The sequence below is a fragment of the Zosterops lateralis genome (genome assembly GCF_965231275.1).
Source record: "Zosterops lateralis genome assembly, chromosome: 1".
NCBI lineage: Eukaryota > Metazoa > Chordata > Aves > Passeriformes > Zosteropidae > Zosterops > Zosterops lateralis.
This window is the reverse complement of record NC_139762.1, coordinates 105,717,949-105,737,179: the sequence shown is the minus strand read 5'-3', so window position 1 is coordinate 105,737,179 and position 19,231 is coordinate 105,717,949. Positions and strand designations below refer to the sequence as shown.

Genomic DNA, 19,231 nt, shown 5'->3' with positions numbered 1-19,231 from the left:
ATTTAGTCTCCTGGAGTTACTAGCATATGGAGAGCTGAGGCTGGGAGATGAATCATTATTGTGACAAAGAGAAGTCAAAAGAATGAGAACTGTTTTGGAAGTCATTTCCGTTGCTAGTGCACTGATGTAAATGCCAAAATTACATGGGAGAACTGCGCACTCTGTAACATGCTAATGTAGAAGTCTCCAAAGTTAGCTAAGGCTGGGCTTCCAGAAACAAGAAAGATATAGACACATTCTACTGCTTTGTTGGTTCTCTGTTCTTTTAAGAATGCTCCCTGTTGATTTTTAAATACCTTCATGGGTGAAATATCTCCAGGCTGTCTCACAGATCTTGAGCCTTGACCTTTATGATAGGCACTGGGTGTTCCACTTCAGGTGGCTTCCTTCAGAAACTTCAGCTGCTGCTCTCTGAAACAGGTCTCTGTGTCTTTCTCTTGCTCCCCAGCTCATAGCAACTCTTTGACAAACCTCAAGTGCATTCATTTCTCAGTCCAACTCTGTACACCTGTTTAAGAATTAGATTTTGACTTTCCGTAAAAGTCAGCAAACAGCCATAGAGCTCTAGGGAAGGCAGACTAAATGGGTTATGTTCTGTTCCTGAAATATATGGTACTCGGGGAAGTCACACAGGTTTCAGACAATCTCAGGAGATGACTCTGGGCTGTTCTTGACCTATACACAGCCAGCATGGAGAGGAAGAGAGCACAGTCCAGCTTTCTCTCCATGCATGTTGCTGTGGATGGTTATTCTAAGGGGCCAGAAGGGAATGGCTTGCAGAGGCTTCCCCAACTCTTTTCGAAGGAAATGGAGGCCAAGGGTATAGTCAGCTATAGTCACTTCTGTCACTGTCTTCCCGTGCATGGGACACACAGAGACTGCTGAGGTCCATGGTGTGTAACCTTGTGACATTGCTCATAAAAGGCATTGCTCAAAATTGATCAGCTGTATAAATGTTTTTAAAAAATTTTTTTTCAAGTATCACATTTTTTTAAGTTTCTGATGGAATATTTTGACCTTTTGTAACAATTAATGGTTAGAAAGCCATGGAAAGGCTGTAATTTTTAAATGGAAAAACAAAACCTTAAAGAAAACCAATTCTTCTTTGCAGTCCTCAGCATAATAATAGTAATAATAGCATGTCACTTTCTTTCCATTACATCATTACTAAAACAGCATAAACACAACCAAAGAATGGCAACTCAGAGACTCTGTCTCTGTTATTATTGTTGGGTAGTATGGAAAAGGGTCAGTAAGGAGATTTAGTTATCTTCTCTGGGAATTGTTTGTTTATGAATTAGGTTTTCCCAAAGGAGCTGTGAGATGGGAAATACAATAGGAAATGGACTTCATACATGCATATAAATACCAGAACTGTAAGTGTCATCTGGGAGAGAGGTTGATGGAAACTTGCTATTTTTGCTAACAGATTTTTTTTAAAAAAACTTTGATTGCGCATTCCAAAGTTTCCTATGCTATTTTGATACTGCTGATATCCTCCACAGAGTTCTGAATTAGTCATGACAGAAAAATGTTTTACATCTGTTCATGTTGACAAGGAACATAGGCACTTCAGGTGTGTCTATAGATTTTAACAGTGGAAAATTGCATTGCATTTCTTTTCACTAAAATATTCCCATTAAGCTGGGCATCCTCATTGGTTCTCACAGTCCACTTGAACCCTTTCAGCAGCATTTGGGCTTTCCATACATAAGAAAAGCAGCATGCACAAGGTCTGTTCTCTTACAGCAGTGACACTGGGAGCAAGGAGGGATTTGAAGATGCACTCAAGAAATGCATAGATGTTGAACTGACAACAGCCTCAGTCTACAGTGTTCAGCATGAGACCTCTGGGCAATCTAGCATGGAAAGAGCAACCTCTGAGAATGTGTGCAGCATCCCACTCAACACTCCCCTCAATGGCAAAGGGCTCCAGAGGTGATCAGTCTTGGGCTTGTCCCCTTCTGGGTCTTTGGGCCAGTTATGGCAGTGACTTCAGAGTGCACAGTCGGGTGAGTGTTCACCTGCCTGAGGCCTATGTGGGAAAGTTTGCTGTTGGATTCCCAGGTTGCTCAGAGGGCATTTACTGCTCTCAGACTTCTGGTCTGTTTTGTGAAGGTATTATCTAGTGTACACACTGTCTGCTGGAACCAGCTTTTTCTTTTCTTCTACATGCCAGCTGAGCCACCACTGAGCTGCTGCTGTGAAGGTCATGGTTCACCTGTGAGGAGTTTGGAAGTACATTCTCTCCTGCAAGGCAGTTACACTAACCATTCCTCATTGATGGCCACTCATGGGCATCCAGCACTTGGGAAGAAGATAGGCACAGGCAGGTGCTGAGCTCATTCCTTCCAAGGAGCCAGCTCCTTTCTTGCCAGATATACATAACAAGCTGTCAGTTTGGCTGTTAAATTCACCACTTAAATGTGACAACGAAAATCATGGTTGTTTTATCTGAGTTATCTTCATGATCTCATGAGATGAAGATAACTTGGAATGCCAGAAGGCTAGCTCTTGCTTAGCTTAACATAAAATGAAGTGTATTTTATTGTGGTATTTTGTGGCAGCAGAGGGTTCGTACAGCTGACTGCTGCCCAAAACTGAAAATCAATACTTCTCAAAACAGATAGAAAAAGTAATTGTTTCACACAGTGCACCATATTACTGATCAGTAAAATTCAGTGTGCAAAGAGAAGATAATAATGAGACTGAGTAAAAGTAAAGAGTACTGTATATTTTTTACAGGCTTGGATCTCCTTAAAAGGTTCCAGGGACTGAACAATTTCAGCAGTAGTAGACATTATATGAATTTCTTTTCTAGGATAGAAAGGCAAAAATTAATAAACTGCATGCCATGAGATGTAACTTTTGTATCAACTAAGGTCAAGATACAAATACCTCCTTTTCTCTAATGTGTGCATTGATGCCAGATTTGCTGCATTAGGGGAGAATCATAAGTTCTCCCAAATTCTCTGCCAGAATCCAATACATGATTAAACCTTATCTTAGTCCAATCCAGTTTTTGCCTGTGGTCCTAGTAGGTAGAACACTTTACAGTTGCTTTTGTTGCTGTTGAAATGCTTATTCCATTGCACAAATATTTAATAATTCATAAAATATGAACAAGATGATGAATCACGTTTCCCTGTCAGCTTCTGAACTTAGAGGTTTCAGGGGAGAGTCTAAATGTCAGAAGGCATTTAAGGCCTTTGCTGTAATGAGGCAGCATATAAGCAAAAGCAAATCCTTGACAGGCTGAAAAAATACAGGAAAAGTACAGTTAAGCATTATAATGCATGAAATGTCTGCAGGAAGCAGGGGGTGTTGGGTCTTAAGTTTGGTGAAATAGCAAGAATGGGCAAAATGCTTCTCAGCAAATTCAAAAGAAATCAAATTTATTTGTTATAAGGAACCATTCTTGTGTCCTCTGTTAAATGACTTTTGTTGTCCTCACTTGACAGAGTTTCAGCTGAATGGATTGTGCCTCTTGTTTGCAGAACTGACCTGAACAGATGCTGTTAGGCTGGTGCCTGTGCACACACCTGTTTGAATCATGATTGATTGTGTTTCCATAACAGCAAAGCATGCTTAGGGACAGCGATTACAAGGATTGTGCAGGCTGTTCCCTTTGTGTCCTTCAAACTAGAACTCTGAAAGTAATAATGGTGTCTGGATTACAGATATTTAAGAAAAATATTTAAAATATGAGCAGAAGTACTGTTAAAGTTGGGTTCGTACTATAACTACTTTATAGGCTGAAGACTGGTGTCACTGCTTGAGCTCTTAGTCTTAGAAGGGGAAATTGATGCTTTGGCCATTATCTCCAATAGTAAAGGGCAAAGGATTCTTCTTTTTGCTTTGTCTTTGATCAGAAAGTCTGATCTTTATGTCTGAATGAAGGTACCGTGAAGTGGTTATTTGATGTTCAGAAAGAAATCTCTACCATAATTTTCAACCCAATGTGGTATTTTCCAAGGAGCAAAGAGTTTTGATTATCTTTACATGTCTCCGGGTTTTTTTGAGGAAAGCAGAATAAATTCTAATGGGCTTGTAATAGTTCAGTCCTATCTCATCAGTCATGTATGTGTATGTATTTCTGTGGTGTGTGTATATATAGTACAGCTTTTTATATAAATGCATATATAGAGATATTTATACATTGATAGATGTAGGTCTTGCTGAAAAAGAAAAGTCTTGTCTTGCCTTGTTCCTCTTTGATCATTGTAAATGTGACTATGATATCCTGTTTCTCATAAGAAGAGAATTTTCTTACATAGGTTCTACTAATTACACTCCCTAATCCACACATCCTTCTTTCCTTACTATGCTTTAGCATTGTAAGATGTTTCTTCAACATAAAATAATCATCTTATCTTTGTGGTGGCTGTTGTAAAATTTAAAAAAGAGAGCGACAGTGGAGAGACAACAAAATCAGGGCCAAAGAGTTAAAATGGCTATCTATGAGCTATACTTAAAGTCTTGGTGTGGCTGAGAGCTGTAAGAGAGGTGCCACATACCTCAAAGAGGTGAAGGCAGAGGATCCTCTAGAAGTGATTCAAAGGCAAGAAATTAAATCTTAATGGTTCATTTTCTCCTGCAGCCAAACTGCTGATGAGATGCATATGGTGCAAGCATAATAGCTTGGCCACTTCTGTCTTATATGGAATTAAAAAATGACAAAGTTAGACAGCGGTTCAGCAGTACTGTTGATATTCACATGATGCTTAGGGTTCAAAACAAGTTACTGTAGCATATTAATCTGAAAGAATTGTGCATTAATCATGTATTAGTCTGGTAAGACAGGATCCTCAATGACTTTAAGGAAGCTTTAAGGATGCAACCACCTGTTGGTCCCACCTTGCACTTGCAGGATCAGCATCATGGTTGTATTGGTTATCAAATCCTGGAAACAAAAGGAACTTACGGAAAAGAACACTGAAAAAATCTTCATAAATATGATAGAAAGTAAAGCTTGTGTACCCAATTCTTTAAATACTGGAACTGTATATAGGTACCTAGCCACAGAAATGCAGAGGATTATCTTCCCTCTAAACACATACTAGGGCTAATTAAGAAATCTATTTTCTCATAGAAGTCAAAAAGCTAATATATAGAAATAGCCATCTGCAGTACAGAAATTATTGATTTAGATATTTGTAATGTAAAAAAGAAAAATCACCCTAAAATATCTGATGATTTTTCTAGAGGTAAGGACTTGTCCTGCTTTTGTTGTGAAAATATTTTCGAGGGCAAGTTGCTGATTGTGTGTAATTTGATCTACCCTCTCTCTGTTTTTAGTATGTTCTATATCTTAAACATAACATGGAGGTGATTTAAGCTTTGTAAGAATCTATTGCTATGAAAAACAGATAGACTCATTTACACCAGAACTAAGTTTTATCGTCATGCGGCATTTGACTGCTAAGGCACATTGAAACTCTGGCTGCTTTTGGGTCACAATCCATGGAATTAATTCTGTTCTTAACCCCTGGAATTTATCATTGCTTTTATAATGCTAAAAAACACATAATAAGAAGAAAGATTAAACATAAAGAAAGGGCACGAGAGAGTCACCAAAACCTCCTTTGAGAAAAAAGATGCTTTAGAGAAGATGGAGATGAGTGCAGTCATTTAGGCAAATATGAAATGAACATTTTCAAAGAAATTTACAGCAGCTGAAAGAACTTCTGTGTGGCTGGATCAAAGCTGTGTGGATCATGAAGTTACTGCCTGTCACTGTTGCCATGGTGCCACTGTTGTCATGGTGCCAGCATCACCGGCTCGTCCTCTAAGGAACAGCTTGTATTTCAGAAAGGTTAAAGGGTTTTCTTCCTTCAGAAGAGCAGAGCAGAATCCCTCCTATGAGCAATGTGCAACGAAGTATGTTGTAATGCACAAGGTCCTCCCATCATCTGCTGATTTCATAGACTGACAGTCTCCAGTTAAGTCTGTCAGGGGATAAAATCCCTCAGGGCATGTCTGCACTTCTGTCAGGCTGAGGGTAACACTGCAGATGTGCTCAAGTTAGTGTTAAACTAATGGGCAGAATTGAGAGTGAAGCCTGTTTTGCTTTCCACTTTCCTCCAATCTATTTCACTTTGAATTGTTTCTTTCCCTTGTTTGGGCTCCTCAGCTGTTCAGGCAAGATCATGGTGTTACTGTTTCTTTTGGGAAGAGCCATTATTTTAGAGGTTCAAGGTTAAAGCTTCATTACCTTTCCTCGGAAAAAGTTGTGTGGCTAATTGAAACCCTTCCTTGTCAGTGGATTTATTAGTAGTGCTCCTTCAGAGGCTGCATTATCACCTGAAGCCCTTACATTAAGCAGCAAATTTTGTCTTGCTTTTTGATTAGTAACGACAGACCCACAAAACAAAGTTGAAAAGTCTCAGACTTCGTTTCATTGTATTGATTGATACAACTAAATTAATATCTAGGGAGAAGAGACTTTAAAGGAGAGTTGGTCAGAGGAGATTGACCCTGGTATTGTAAAAACAGTTTGTGAAGAGCCTTTAAGCTTCTAATGATTTCACTGAAAGTTTTGTCATTGCAATAGGCAATATAATTGAAAGCTTCTAGAGAAGTTTTTATTTCTGTGGTAGATCATCCCAAAGCTGACCTGAAATAAAATAGCAAATACTACTTGGATTTTGGTCTGTTTCTGCATGCAGGATTCATTCAGATGCTTAATTCCATTCACAGTGGACAACAGCTCCTGTGCACAGTATCTGCAGCTGTTAATGGTGTTTTATTTTGTTTGATGACCATAGGGAAAAAATAGGGGTTATTTTCTACACACTTTGTTTGTATTTGTTTTTTCCCTGCCTAACTGCCAGCAATACAATTAGACTTGATGTTAGTTGTAGTGCCATCCTGTCTTTCTTGTGAGGGAGGATATGTGCCATGTTTGTCATCTTTAGCAGGGATTTTCACTGGCAACTAATGGCAGATTTCCAGTGACAGTACCAGCCTTGCACAATCAGTGTGCTTACTGGTGGTCATTGGTGCCTCTCCTTGATCACTGCTGACTTTCTGCAGTTTGAAACTTCACAGTCAGCACCTGCTCTATAAAAATCTCTCAAGTCTGGGCTATTTCAAAAAGACATGTCAGTACATGCTGGACCACTTCAGTCAGGGTTTGGACAGTGGAGAGCCAGTCCCTCAGTGTTCTTCCATGTATTTGGCTGTCCAGTTGTCCAGTCAATGCCTTCCTCTGTTCATCTGGTTCTGTAGCTGCTGGATGTCTGTGATTGAAAGTATTCTTGCTAAGATGCAGAGAATTTAGCCATCTGGTAGTGTTGTCTTAAATTTGGATGAAGGAAAGCAGTGAAGACCTAGGTGGAAACGGTTTGTAGACCATCTGAGATGGAAAATGTATGCAAACAAAGAGAAATGGTATTAAAAACTTAGAAAATTAATGTGAATCAATGAATACAGAAGATGACATTAAAATATTAGTTGCTCTTTTTTTCTGTTATAAAAACTTCAGGGTTTTTTTGACATATTTCCATTCCTGGCATAACATTTTGTGTGCACATGTTACATATGCTAACTCTGAAATAAACATATGTACAAAAGAGATGTAACTCTGAAATCTGGGAAATTATTTCAGTGGCTCTCCCTCAAGGAAAAAAGTATGTGTTGTTATTGATGTTTGCCTACTGTAATTTTTATCTTTTTGGTAGTACTGGGTTATCTTGATGTAGCTGTTTTCAGTGGCACTAACAATGATCCATTTCCCTGGTGATTTTTGATGATTATCTTAGCAGCTGGTTAAACCATGCAGAAGAGGGACAAAACAAGTATTATGTCTATAAAAAGCTTGAAATCAATTCCAACAGTAGAAGGAAAACAAAGGTTACGTACATCAGAATCTTTTTCCTGATGTTTTGAGAAGATGACCCAATGGTAAATAGAATTATTTATTTTGAACAGTGAGTGAACTTGATGAGCTGTTTCAAAACACTCTCTTTGGAAAAAAATACGCGTTTTTGTAAGGACAGAGGTTTTGGCAGTTTGGGGAAGTGAAGTTACAAGGATTGGCTCTGTGTACACAAACTAAAGAAAACTTTGGTGAAGTATTCTGTGTTCACTTCACAGTGAGAACTATGACATTTAACTTCTTAGCAGTTTAAAACTCTCAGAGAAAACATAGTTTTGTATGGAATGTACAAGTAGAGTTGTAATGTTAACAAATCATGGTCGTGTCAGAACTAAATCCCCACCATATCTTTCCATTCCAGATAGAAAGATTAAATCAGAATCTAAATTTTGAAAATGTCCTCATCTGGCTATATAAACAACATGTTCCTGAACAACTCAGAAATGCTAGATATTCAAAATCTACAGTACAGCCAGCTTCTGCAGCCTGAAAATCTTTCTCTGAAGTGATTGTAAAGTCAGGGATGAAAGGGATCCACGCTGGCTTGGTCAAGAATGACACTTTTATCTGGCCAGTGATGTCTGGTTTGGATTGATCAAGATTGGACACTCCAGAGGCTGTGGTATAACCACAGCTGGTCAGCGGAGAAGACAAGGCAGCAAAGACTGCAGAATTCCACATTCCTCTATCTCCCAGGATCCAAATTTGTGCATTGCCAAGGATTAAGGACCCTTAGGATGCCATCTCCTGTCTTCAAGCCACATGTCAGACTTATCAGAGTTTTCTGATGTTATGTGTTCAAGAAAAACATGTAACAGGGAAACTGGCTCAATAGTTATCTTCCCTGTTCTTAATGTCTTCAGCAATATATATATCTCCAGTCTTTATTTTTTTATTTTGTTATCTGTAAACTAAATTAATTTCTTATTCTAAAATAAATTCCACTTCCCCCCCCCCCCCCCCCCCCCCCCCATTTTCTTAAAACTACATTTATGAGACAAATTTTACTCTCTCTTTGGAAATTTCTTCTTATCTGACCATAAAGTGATAGGCAGAAAGGAAAGCATTCATGTCACAAATTGTCCCATGGTCTATCAAAGTTCCTTGGGAGCCCTTTAAAGCTGGTGGTAACTGTGGCTCCCTCCACCTGGAAATCACTAAAGCAGATTTAGAAAAGGTGGACTTATTGGAGCACAGTTTTTCCTATGCCTACTTTTTTTTCCTGTGTGAAGGTGATTTTATGTGCTGAATTTGTCCCACTGTGCAACAACTTCTCCCACACATTGGGATATCTCTCCTTCACGGATCTAAGTCTGTTATGCAGCATTTCAATGGTGACATTGTTTTTCTAGCTGCCAGAAAAGTAATTCAGCCTGGTAAAGGGCAAACTCTGGAGCTCTGGAATTGAATTAATCTCTTTGGATCCCGAAGTTGAGTGCTCTGTTGTCCTTGATAGGAGCTTGTTAAATGTAAATGCCAATGTAAGCACTGTGTGGAATGTTTTATGGCACCTTAGCCTGTCTCTGATTCCCAGAATAATGGGGACACCTGAAGTTTTCACCTTTTATATGGGGCCTGAATTTGGGAATCTCCTGTAACCAGTAAGTTTGAAACTTCTAACTGGCTGAGTTGCTTTCTGTTTTTTTCTCCTGGTTCCTGTTCAGCCCTTGTTCCAGAGTATTTATGTGAAGAATACCAGAGTATTTATGTGTTTTGTTACCTGACTATTCAGGCCCGATGTCTTGTGTGGAAGAGATCAGCCCATTCTCCTCAGACCTAATCCCAGATGAGTATCCATTACAAGGATACACTGATTTCCTGCAATGCTGATACATATTGTAAAGAACTAGAACTGGGTTTGGTTGAAGTAGGAAGCACAATTTGAAATGCCAAGATTTTTGATAATTTTTTAAATTACTTGTGAATAACTCAGTGGTTGGGACTACAGAAATACCTGAAATCAAGGCAAATAGGTGTTAATAAATTGTTCATTTAAAATGGGTCTTGTTTTTACAGTACAATGGAATGACACAATAAACTTAGACTGATCTATTTTAAGTAAAAATCCTGAGGGGAGGTTGTTTTGGATTTTTGGTTTTGTTTTGTTTTGATTTTTCATGCAAGGAAGGGTTTGAAATGATTTCTCAGGAAAAATTTCAGCTCACATGGAAATGTTTTCTTAAGCTATGCTATGCTTGAATCTTTTTCCTAATCATGGAAAGCTGTGTCAGAATTTTGTAAGAAAATTTCAGGGTATGAATATTTTTAAGTAGCTTTTGTAATACTGACTGGTCACAGTTCCTTTAAAAGTAGACAGAGTCCACAGAGCTATTCCTGTTTCCAAAATAGTTGGTGCTCAACCATCCAGCCTGTATAATTTGATAGAATTAGTGGCTGTATGTCAAAATCTTGAGGAGCTTTGTTCAAAATAAGCATATTATAGCTAATTAAAATTTTCCTTTCCACCTCTTAAAGATTCAGCATCAAAATATATTTGGAAATCATTAACTTTAGTTCGCCCTTTAATTCGCTTTCTTCTGTCTTGAAAGCTCATTTCTTTTACTAAAGCATCTGAATGCCTAGGAGGACAACTGTGACCTTTAAAGTGAAGAAAGAGAGATTACTGCATTTAGCTTGTTGTGAATTTATTTTGTTGGTTTTTGGGGTTTTTTTTAAAGCCATTCAGAACATCAGTGTAGGTGGGTTTTGTTTTTTTCAAACTAAATGTGCACTTAAAACACTTCAGATAATACTGAAATGTACTTAAAGGAAAATTACCTTCTCTACTGTGTCCCTAGGATTTAGATTCTTCCCCTGGAACAAATTACACTGTTAGCTTCTCTGAAAACTTGTTTTTCATTTTTAAACAGATTCTTCTTTTAGATAAACCATCAAAGGTAGACATTTTAGCAACATGTTTTCCTTTTGGTTTGTTTGTGATTTGTTTTTTTCTTTCCTTACACACACTTATTTCATGCGCTCTTCCAACCCACATTTTGTTTGTCTTTGGCACTGAGAGACTCTTACATAATTTCTCAAAAATACAACAGTGTTCAGCTATAATAGTCCAAAAGGCTACAGCCTGCATTTTTGCAGAGGTTTGGGATGATCACAGTAGAATGGTGTATTGTTTCTGATAGGGCCTGTTTTTGGAGGTTTTTTGAATGCCTGTTTCTCTGCTCTTGGCCTCTTCTCAAGTTTCTAGTAAACAGGACTCAACAAGGGAGTGGGTGACACAACTTTAACTTGTGCCACTTCTCAAATACAGCACTTCAGTTTCTTTGAGGAGAGACGAGCTTAGGGAAAAGAATGCTCTGTACATACCACAGCTGCCATCCTTCATTAGTTACTGTTTACATGATCGGTATTTGGTATTGTATATTTTTATGTAATAAGTTAGCATTAACCTAAAATAAGCTCAGTACAGTTAATTCCACAAGCATTCACACCAGAGTAAATGAGAAATGTTTCCTTGTAGGTCAGTGCATCTGCTGCACTGTTTGTAAGGGAAGAACCCAACCCACTAGAACAAGATGCAAACATACTTTAGAGCACTGCTTTTGAACTAATGGATATTCAGCCTCGCAGCTGGTTTTAGGTAAAATGCATGAAAGATTCAGCTCCTGAATAGTTAACTTCCACTGTTTGGAGTAGGTGTCAACTCTCTCTGGCTGCGAATAACTGAGACAGGCCACTGAATGTGCTCAGTTGCAATATGATCTTGAGTTTTGAAGAATAACTCTCTGTTTGTGACTTGTCCTCTGTCAGTCTCTTTTGGGTATAAATGTTAAGTTGTATGTTTCCTTACACATATAACTTACAAGGCTATAGGAGCAGATACATATCTTTGATTTTCCCTAGGAGTAGGAGCTCACTTTTTCTGCTGGCTTAGAGCTATACAGCATTGCCTGTGCTGTACACTGCTGTGGCTGGGAGTGTGGAAACACTGAAGTTTGTATCAGGAGATGTGTCTGGAGTTGTATTGGTACCAGCAATTTGGTTGCTGAGCAGGGATGGAGTGGGTCTGCAGTCATGTGTTATCCTGCCTGGATCTAGCCTATCTCCTGCCTCATTTCCTCTGACAGGGGCCTGGGCTATAGGCACATGGAGAGCAGTCATGGTGTGAGTTATGGTAATGTCTAGGAAGAAAAAAGCCTCCTGCATGCCTGAATCTCCCTAAAGTAGGAAACATTCTCAAATAGGCCAGAGGAGGTACTCCTTGTGTAGTCCCCACTGAACACCTTTACTCCTGTGCCATTGCATGGTCTCACTGCTGCATTTAGGTTGTTATCCCCTCTCCACCTAACTCATAGAGTGGCACTGGAGAGAGGACACACGACCTTCTCGTCTTCACCTGCCACTCCTGCATGTGATCCTGCACTGATTACACTCCAGGCAGATTCAGAGCCTGCCTTTTAAAATATAGCTGTAACAAATGTAGCAGGTATTGACTAACACACTCTTCAGTCTGAGCTCTGGTGCACAGAATCTACTCTGAAATGGCATTTGCCTCCCTACTGCACATGGAGTAATGCTTTAACAAGTAATAGATTACATAATGAAGTTTCTGCTGTCTCCCCTGGGAGTCAACTGGGCAAACAATGATTAGGAAATCTTAGCTGATAATTGTTTAAATGTTTTGTTTCTTAATTTCATCTTTTTCCTTGGGCAATTTTGTATTAACCTAAATAGTTTCTTTTCATTCCTCAGTGCTTGTGTTTCCCAAGTTTTTGTAAACCACTACCAAGTCTTCCTTTCCCACAGGCATTGCATATCCTAACTGTTGACTGAAAATCAATCCCCTCGTCTAATGACTCTGTCACTGTTCTTTGAACTCTTTCCATTTTACATTATCCATCTGGCAGCAAAACATCCAAAACTGCACGCAGGCTGCAGATGTGGTAGCTCCATAGCTGCTGAGGCAGGGAGGGATCTGTTACAAACCGTTGTATGTCAGGATTTAGCTGTTTCTGGGATCAGTACTCAGAAAGTATAAAGTCATTTGTCTCTAGTTGCTCTGCCCAGGACACCTGGGGGTAATGAGAGATTTGTAACATAAACCTACTGAAGTTGTGTTGGTTTTTTTAACCCTGTACCCTGTTAGTTTTTGTTTGCTTTTTACATACCTATAAACATATTTCAAGCTCTTGTACTCCTCAGAAATATGAGGCTTTCCAAACCTGGAATGTGACTGTTCTCCCCAGTCTGCTGTTGACAAGTAAAAGCCAGCAGGCTTCTAGAGCAGGCCAGCTAGGATATGTGACAAGGGATCCCCTGCTCTGGTTCCTTGCCCTGCTTCTGCTGTGTCCTGTCAGAGTCAAAATCAAATTGTGATGTGTGATTATCATACTATCTTCTCCAACTAAAAGAAGAAGAAGATATGACTGCACACATGGAAATTAAATTTCATCAAAAGTATTTTAATTTTTATTTGTGATATCACAAGTTCACAAAGTGATTTGCCGTCTTTTCAATTTAACAGGTTATGACTGCTTGCTTATCACCGTTCTTCTTTGTCATGACTGCCAATGTACTAACAATATCTTGGTAAGTGCCTACATGAGCTTTTTTGCTTAATAATAAAGAGGAAATTTCACAGAGTGCTTCATGTGGAAATATTTTTAAATGTCAAGTTCTATTGCTGTCAGTATTATTTTGCATGTAAGGAGAACCAGGTGTGCAGTGATGGATGCAGTACGGTAATAGAAGAGTGTTTCTTCTGACTCTGTGGGAGAACATGGACATTTTAGACATTAAGCCTCACCACAATTCACTCAGCACATTTTATAGTGAGGCAAATGGGTCCAATAGGCAAATAAATGACCCAGTCAAAGTCATGCTGCAATTTAGTGGCAGAACTGGAAATAAAACACAGGAGTCGAGGTTTGCTGACAGTGTATTTTTAACCAAGACGGTGCATTCAAATTTCCCTAACACACTGTGCACCGTGAATGCATAAAATTAAACCAGAGAAAAATAATGGTAGTAAACTTTTTCCAAAGCTGTATCTGGATATTGTAATGTCTGGCCACACAGTACAGATCATCTAACCTGAATTTTTAAGGCAGTAACATAAAGGATTGGGGTGCAAACTCCTTTGGTCAAAGGCAGTGTTTTTGATCTATGTTTGTATGGCACACAATGAAAGGGAATCACAGAGCATGGCTGATACTCCTAAATGCTTCTGCCATGCAAACAACATCTCAATGTGGGGTTAGAGACATGTGTCTCTGAGGACAGATTTGTTAATGGAAATAAAAATCTACTTACTTTTGAAAAGATTTAAGCTTCCTTTTTTCCACTTGATTCATGATTCATTCAGTTTGATTGCCATCCTAAAGATTCAGCTCTGTGCCGAATGGAATTAACATATCCTTTCTTCAGGTGTGATAAGAGCCTTAGAGAAAGGAGAATCTCCAGTACAGACTGGCCCCATTTACTTATGTGTGAATATGCATTCCTATCTGCATCTTGGGCACATGTAATCTCAGATGCTAAAGCAAGTTGTGCATTTTTTTTTTAGCTCTAGGAAATATGTGCAGCCTATGCAGTCAGAGACTTAACTGGTATCGATGCACCTACAACACTCTTAGTCTAGGCCATTAACTTGCTGCTCTTCACCATGTTTTACATGTGCTTGTGCAGGTCTGTCATGTGTGTGCTAGAGGTAGGTTTTGATTATACATTTGTATTCACTGATATGCACTAAAAATTAATGTGTACCTTTATTAATGTGCACCTTTCTTAATGTGAGCACATGGGCACATATAGTTGCACACATGCCACCTGCCCTATATGGACTGCAACTTCTATTCATGATGAACACCTCTGTATGTTTAAAAGATAATTTGCTTCAGCCCTTGAGCCACTGTTACACTTTGAATGACATAATTCAAAAAGAAAACAATTTCTTTTTTATTTGTTTTTATTTTAATTCGGTTAGTGCTTGTGCATTGGTAGTGCCTTGGCTTATCAGCAAAGCTCTGGAAATAGTTTGTTGGATGATAGCAGCTGCAAAGCACTCATGAGAGCATTAATCACTGAGGATTTTAGTGTTGCTCCAGTGTAGTCATGGACAATATCATATGTTAATTTTTGAACGATGGGGAAATGCAGTTAGCTGTCACCCCACTACAAACAGAAGCTGGAGGATTTGCCAGATGGTAAATTGAAGGTAAAATCAAGCATTGGCATTTAGCCATGTTTTTTGCTGTGCTTCATCTTGAAGATGTAACAATGGTTTCCATTTGCCTAGTAATTTGGATTGCATGGGCATGTGGATGCCCAAGATTTCAAATCCTTCAGAAAGAGATTCTTCTTCTCTGATATAAGATATAAGATTAAAGAACAGTTCAGGTGCAAGCATCTTTTTACAGAATAAGGCTGGGCAGTTTATTATCTTTTGTACATAATTGCCAGTCTGATTTTTAGAATGGTGTGTCAGAGATAGCTTTATTTTTGAAAGTCTCCGTTAAAAATTTAGAAAACAACACATCTATAGAAACAGGAAAAAAATTCTAAGGCTCTTTTGATTTTAGGTCTTCCATATGTAGTGTGGTTTTTTTTTTTTGTTTTTGTTTTTGTTTTTGTTTTTTTTTTTTTTTTTTTTTCTTTAAGATAAAGAACATATTAGAATAAAGGAATTAATTCATACGGCGTGTTTATAACTGGAGCTGAAATAAGACATGGAGGTTAACCCTCTCCAGAAATAAAAGCACTCAGAAGTTGTTACCGATTGCAGGTGACCAGACTCAGTGGTTTAGAACCTTTTTGAAAAGCTTGCAGGCCTTTCAGCCTTTTGCTCCTTGTTGGTAATTCCACACCAAATCACAGACAGTCTGCAGCACCTACTTTCCAGGGCTGTTTACTGTGTAATTGTAAGATGTTGTGCTGTTGTTATACAATATTTTTTTCCTCTCAGGAACAAGGGCAATTATGTGGTTTTTAATACAGCTCACCAAAGCTAAGATTTAAGTGAATGTAATGCTCTTAGACCAAAGAGCCTTCAGCTTTACATGCTTTTTTTTCCAAAGAAAAAAAAAAAAGAGTACTCATAGAAATCAACTTAACAGAAGTTTGTTTTGTTTATAAAGTTCAGTAAGGAGCTTTTCTGTTTCATAAGCTAATTAAGCCATGGGGCTAAGATGAAAGGTCAGTGCACTTAGCTTTGCACTGTTATAAAAGGGGAGAAGAGTCGGCATCTTACCATATTCCTGTCAGCTGTGAGAGATAACAGAGGAGGCTTGGGGATTATTAACTATTGCATGCATTGAGTGGGTTGATAGCATGTTTCAGCAAAGGTTTCTGTAAAACCATTCATCCTGACTTGGAGCCCTGCTCCTAGGCTGACTCTTGGGGAACAGCCTTAGTGCCACAGCTGTGCTGTGAGCAGCACAGGAAAGAAGTGCTTGGGCCCATGTGCCTTTTTGGCTGGGGCTGCTCCTTTCACCTCACCAAGAGAGGCAAAAAAAAGAGAGGAATTTCTACTGGCCTCACTATGCTAATGGGATCACCCCAGCACAAAAAGGTTTTCCCAGATTTCACCTTGTCTACAAAACCTAGGCTTTACACTTCCTCCTGATGTTGTCAAGTTTTCAGGACAGAACACAAACAGAAATTGCAGGAGGGAATCATTAGGCTACTAAGGTTCAAAGTCTGTTACCTTCCTTTCCTATTCTTGCTAGTGTAGGGGTGTGCAGCTATTCTTGTAACTAGGGGCAACCTTCTCCATTTAGATTCCTGTCTGTGCATTTTCCCTGAATACCACCAGCTCTAAAACACAGGAAAGGTAGTTTCTGATGACATCATTTAAATAAGATATTTTGGGTTTCAGCATTTTCTTAGCAAGACAAATGAAAAAATCACCTGGGTTACTGTCTCTAGGTTGGAATGCGTTTGGATAAAAATAATACCTTTTTGTATCAAGTATAAGGACTTGCATGATACTAACTTTGTGATATACTTTGTTTACAGCCTTGTGGTCGGTGGAGTTGGAGAAGCATTGCTTGTTTACACTGAAAGGACAGGCACATAAAGAGGAACCAGATCTCACCAGCTGGTAAAGAGCTGACTTGCAGCCTAGAGACACTATCATGAAAAAAAGTGGCAGCAGGAATGAAGAAGTGCAACTCATTGTGAGGAAAGGGATCTATTGTTTGGTGTTTTTTTAATTAGGAAAAGAACCTATGCTATTAATAGTGCTGGTAAGGGAGCAGCATATTTGGCAAAGATGGTAAGGAGCCTTTGCCTCAAAGCACAAGACAAACTATATCAGATTGTTGTGGTAAAGGAAAAAGGAAAAACTGCACTGTCTCATGCTGATGGCTCTGTCTGAGCACCACTCAGTAGCAGCTTCTTGCACAGCGAACTAAACTCAGGAAAAGCAGCATTCCCCACAGGATGCCCCCGGTGTTTTTTTGTTTTTTGGGTTTGTTTTTTTTTTTCTGTTTGAAGCAGACAGCAGATCATACCAAACAATGTCAGAGCCCAGATCCTGCCATAAATTCAGGATCTGGAAGGATGGATTTTGCCTCCAACTGTTCTGTAAACAGCGAGCTGCCACACACAAGTCTCTAGTCATCGTTTTGTCTGAACTGGCACAGGGACTGAGGCCAAGGGGCTTGTGGAGATAATCCCCTTCTGGAACTGTGGCAGTTTGACAGCTTTGCAGAAAGGGAAAATCAGCAATAAATCTCAATATCTGTAGTGATTGCTCTTTGTGAATTTTTTTCTCTCCCATTCGCTGAGATTTCTCTTGAACTCTGCCAATTTTTGTCAGCTGGAGGGGGTGGAGGGACACGTACTGTTCCCAGCAGTGGTTTGTCTCTTAAATTATTGCAAGAGGAAACAAAGAACATGAACCTTGAATGAATGTCATAAAGAGTGTAAGGAAATTAATCTCAAGAGTTCTTAAAATAATTTCACTTCTCATTGCTTAATGACTGTTAGAAATTAGTCTTGATATATTAGTGCCTGCAATCTATGTGAAAGTAATATTAAATGATGAGTTTATATTATGGGAAAGATCTACATGGTAAAAGAAACTTGATAACAAAACTTCAATGATGAGAGGGACTTGTCTCACATGATATTTGAGATGTAAAGTGCAGTCTCTTAACCTAAGTTGACCAAGTTTCCTTCATAGTCAATGGAAAGAGGGTTGCCCTTACAGAGGTGATCCTTCTTGGATAGATTGCTGTGTTAGGAGGTGCATATCTCTCTGTAAAAAACTGGGTGACTAGTGTGGACAAGACACATGGTTTCTACAAGGCTACAGTTACCAGAGGCATATCTGCTTCAATCTAACAAATTCCACCAGATGGGCTTGAAAATATGGCTACATTTTAATTCCAAAAATAACACCATAGGTTAACAATGAAGGCAATTTTTAAAAATTATTGCATTCAATTTCTGTGGCTGGGGAATTTTAGATAAAGATTAGTTGGTGAAAAAAAAAAAAAAAAAAGGTTGTAATTTGAAAGAAAACTACTCTGGCCTACATTGTACCTAAGCTTATCTCAGTTTATCACAAAAGGTCTATTTATGTGGGTTGTCTGTGTATCTTGGGTCCCACTCTGACTTGAGTTTGGAGTGAGCCATTTTTTTTGCCAGGTGGTAAAACTCAGGTTTGGGAAGAAAGGGGGAAGAGAGGGACAAACGAAAAATAAGTGCCTGAACTTGAGCACCAGTCCTGAAACCAGCATGAGCCACATGGGAAGCTGGGCCCATACTCAGACCTAGTGGGCCACAACACAGCCAGCCATGGATCCTCATGGCATTCCAGTCTGTAAATTCAGACAGTACTGGCAGTGATGGCTGCAGCATTCTGGCTTTACTCAAAGAATTCTCTCTGCCAGTCAGTTGTGGCAATACAGTAGGATCCTTGCTGTGCCACCTTTCACTTTGAAGTGAATAGTGACCCTAGGAGACCTCATGGAAGAGTCCCTGCGTGATTGCCGAGGTTTTGCAATCGTAGCTGGAACCCTTGCTGTGGGAAAAGCTCATCATGTACCTCTCTTCTTGCATAACTCTCAAGGATAGGCTGCGGTCTGTTTTGTTTTTCTTCCTCTATCTTGCCTGTGTTGTTCATAGCAATGTACCAAGGCAGAACACCCATTTTCTTTCTTGCTGGTGGTCTCACTGGAAAGGCAGAGGCTAAACCAGCAGCCAGCGTTGCTGTAGCACTTTGATCAGAGGGCATCTTGGTGTGGCTGCAGGAAGCTTGTTTGGCTGCATCAGGCATTTAGGTTGGCTGGGCTCTGAGGGAATTCAGTCCCTGCAGATAGTGTATTAATAACCCCCGACATAGTAAGGCAACTGCCTTTTTTTTTACTGTATGTGTGTTAAACAGCA

The 19,231-nt window shown here is 39.2% G+C and overlaps 1 protein-coding gene across 1 annotated transcript in view; it reads left to right on the top strand.

Moving 5' to 3' along the window:
- TMEM241 (transmembrane protein 241) overlaps nt 1-17,602 on the top strand; it is a 55,776-nt gene extending 38,174 nt beyond the window's left edge. Inside the window, exons 14-15 of the mRNA XM_083878851.1 lie at nt 13,362-13,426; nt 16,853-17,602. Coding sequence (XP_083734977.1) covers nt 13,362-13,426; nt 16,853-16,913 — 126 coding nt within the window. The 3' untranslated portion in view covers nt 16,914-17,602. The remainder of the gene's footprint in view (nt 1-13,361; nt 13,427-16,852) is intronic.
- Nucleotides 17,603-19,231: the final 1,629 nt, after the last annotated feature.